This window comes from Cyprinodon variegatus, unplaced genomic scaffold (assembly GCF_000732505.1).
Source record: "Cyprinodon variegatus isolate N-32 unplaced genomic scaffold, C_variegatus-1.0 Scaffold312, whole genome shotgun sequence".
Lineage (NCBI taxonomy): Eukaryota > Metazoa > Chordata > Actinopteri > Cyprinodontiformes > Cyprinodontidae > Cyprinodon > Cyprinodon variegatus.
The window spans coordinates 345,172-347,346 of NW_015150765.1; the positions used below are offsets into that span (position 1 = coordinate 345,172).

The window sequence follows — 2,175 nt, forward strand, 5'->3', positions numbered from 1 at the left end:
TGTTAGATTTGATATTCTGGATTATTTTCATATTTAAATTATTCAAATAATATAATTTATAATATAATTTTTTTTTCTTAGATTTTATATTTCACATTATTCTCATATTTAAATTATTCAAATAATATAGTTTATATTTTTTTTCTTAAATTCTATATTTTACATTTATTTTTATATTTCATTTTTTTTCAAACATAGTTTAAAATTTTTCTTTATTCTTTGTTAGATTTTACATTATTTAATTTTATTTAAATAGTATAGTTTATAATATACATTTTTTTCTTAGATTTTATATTTTATTTATATTATTTCTATATTTAATGTTATTAAAATAATATAGTTTATAATATTTAAATTTTTTGTCTTTGTTAGATTTTATATTCTGGATTATTTTCATATTTAAATTATTCAAATAATATAATTTGTAATATAATTTTTTTTCTTAGATTTTATATTTTACATTTATTTTTATATTTCATTTTTTTTTTCAAATATAGTTTATAATTTGTCTTTATTCTTTGTTAGATTTTACATTATTTTCTTATATAATTTTATTTAAATAGTGTAGTTTATAATCATTTTTTTTCTTAGATTTTATATTTTATTTACATTATTTCAATATTTAATGTTATTAAAATAATATAGTTCATAATCTTTAATAGTTTTTTTTGTAGATTTTTTATTTTACATTATTTTCATATTTAATTTATTAAAATAATATAGTTTATATTTTTTTTCTTAGATTCTATATTTTACATTTATTTTTATATTTAATTTTTTTCAAATATAGTTTATAATTTTTTTCTTTCTTTATTCTTTGTCAGATTTTACATTATTTTCTTATTTAATTTTATTTAAATAGTATAGTTTATAATATAATTTTTTTTCTTACATTTTAGATTTTATTTACATTATTTCTATATTTAATCTTATTAAAATAATATAGTTCATAATCTTAAATTGTTTAATATTTTTCTGAGATTTAATATTTAAAATGTATTTTATATTAAAACATTTTCAAATAATATAGTTTATAATCTTAATTCTTTCTTTGTTTTTCTTAGATTCATTATTTTCACATTATTCAGGTTGAGTTGCTCGCTATTGATGCGTTCGCTGACGCATCGGCCATCAGAGGAAAATGGAGACAATTTATAAAGCTAAAATCTCAATAACAGAAATAAATAAATTCATTTTGCAATGTTTTATTGATAAAAGTCAAAGTTATTCTAAAACCCTATCTTTTATTTAAAAGTTTTTATGGTTTTGTTTAAGGTGGCCCTTTTTTTTTTTCTTCCAGATTTCTATTAACAAATCATGACCTTTGACCCAATAATGGAACCAAATTCTCTTCATAGCGGAACCAGATCTGTTCCACATAGTCACCCTGTTAGTGAAATAAAGGAAAACGTTATTCTAACATTTGTTAGATCCAGAAATCTGCGTTTATCGCAGCTTTTTAAAGCCCATTTCTGCCGTTTTTTTTATTTTTCTGTAACTTCTGGTTCATTTTTCAGGTAAAATCCAGGTGAAAAGTTCGGACATACAAGTCGGAGACCTGATAATTGTGGAGAAGGTAAGTGTTACCTGTTCAGATCTGCGTTTCTATGGTGATGGATGTGCGACTGAGACGGTGGGTTTATGTCAACTAATCCTAATATTCTCAGAGGAAATCAGCAGCAGTCAGGAAGAATCAGGATGCCGTCCTTTCATGTCTGCACAGCAGATCAGCTCGGCCCCTGAAGGGACAATCTTTTTTTAGAGCGGTCAATATCTTACCAGCCATACGGATCTCCTTTGGTGTTGTCCTCCAACCATTAGGTCATTTTGTCTCACTAATATAAACCGGATCTTTAGGTTTTAAATGATGAGTAGAAGGTGATCAGAAAACTTCAGGCGGCCTCTGTGGACCAATCAGAGCAGAACGATCACTGTGCTTATTTAAATCCTTTATTGTCCCCTAGGGGCCAATTCATGTACAGGGGAATCCATAAAATCTAAACCTGACAATAAACAAAGAATAAATAAATTTAAAACATTACAAAAACAAACCAGGACTGGAGGCAGAATAACAATCTAGACCAGGGCTCTAGATCAGAGGTCTTCAACAGGGGGTCCGCGACCCCTAGGGGGTCCGCGGAGGTACTGCATGGGGGTCGCAAAAGTTTTGGTTGA

The 2,175-nt window shown here is 25.4% G+C and overlaps 1 protein-coding gene across 1 annotated transcript in view; it reads left to right on the top strand.

Moving 5' to 3' along the window:
• The window catches only part of atp9b (ATPase, class II, type 9B), a 57,638-nt gene that overhangs the window by 13,710 nt on the left and 41,753 nt on the right, over window positions 1-2,175 (top strand). The window contains exons 5-6 of the mRNA XM_015384421.1: window positions 1,383-1,389; window positions 1,518-1,576. Coding sequence (XP_015239907.1) covers window positions 1,383-1,389; window positions 1,518-1,576 — 66 coding nt within the window. The remainder of the gene's footprint in view (window positions 1-1,382; window positions 1,390-1,517; window positions 1,577-2,175) is intronic.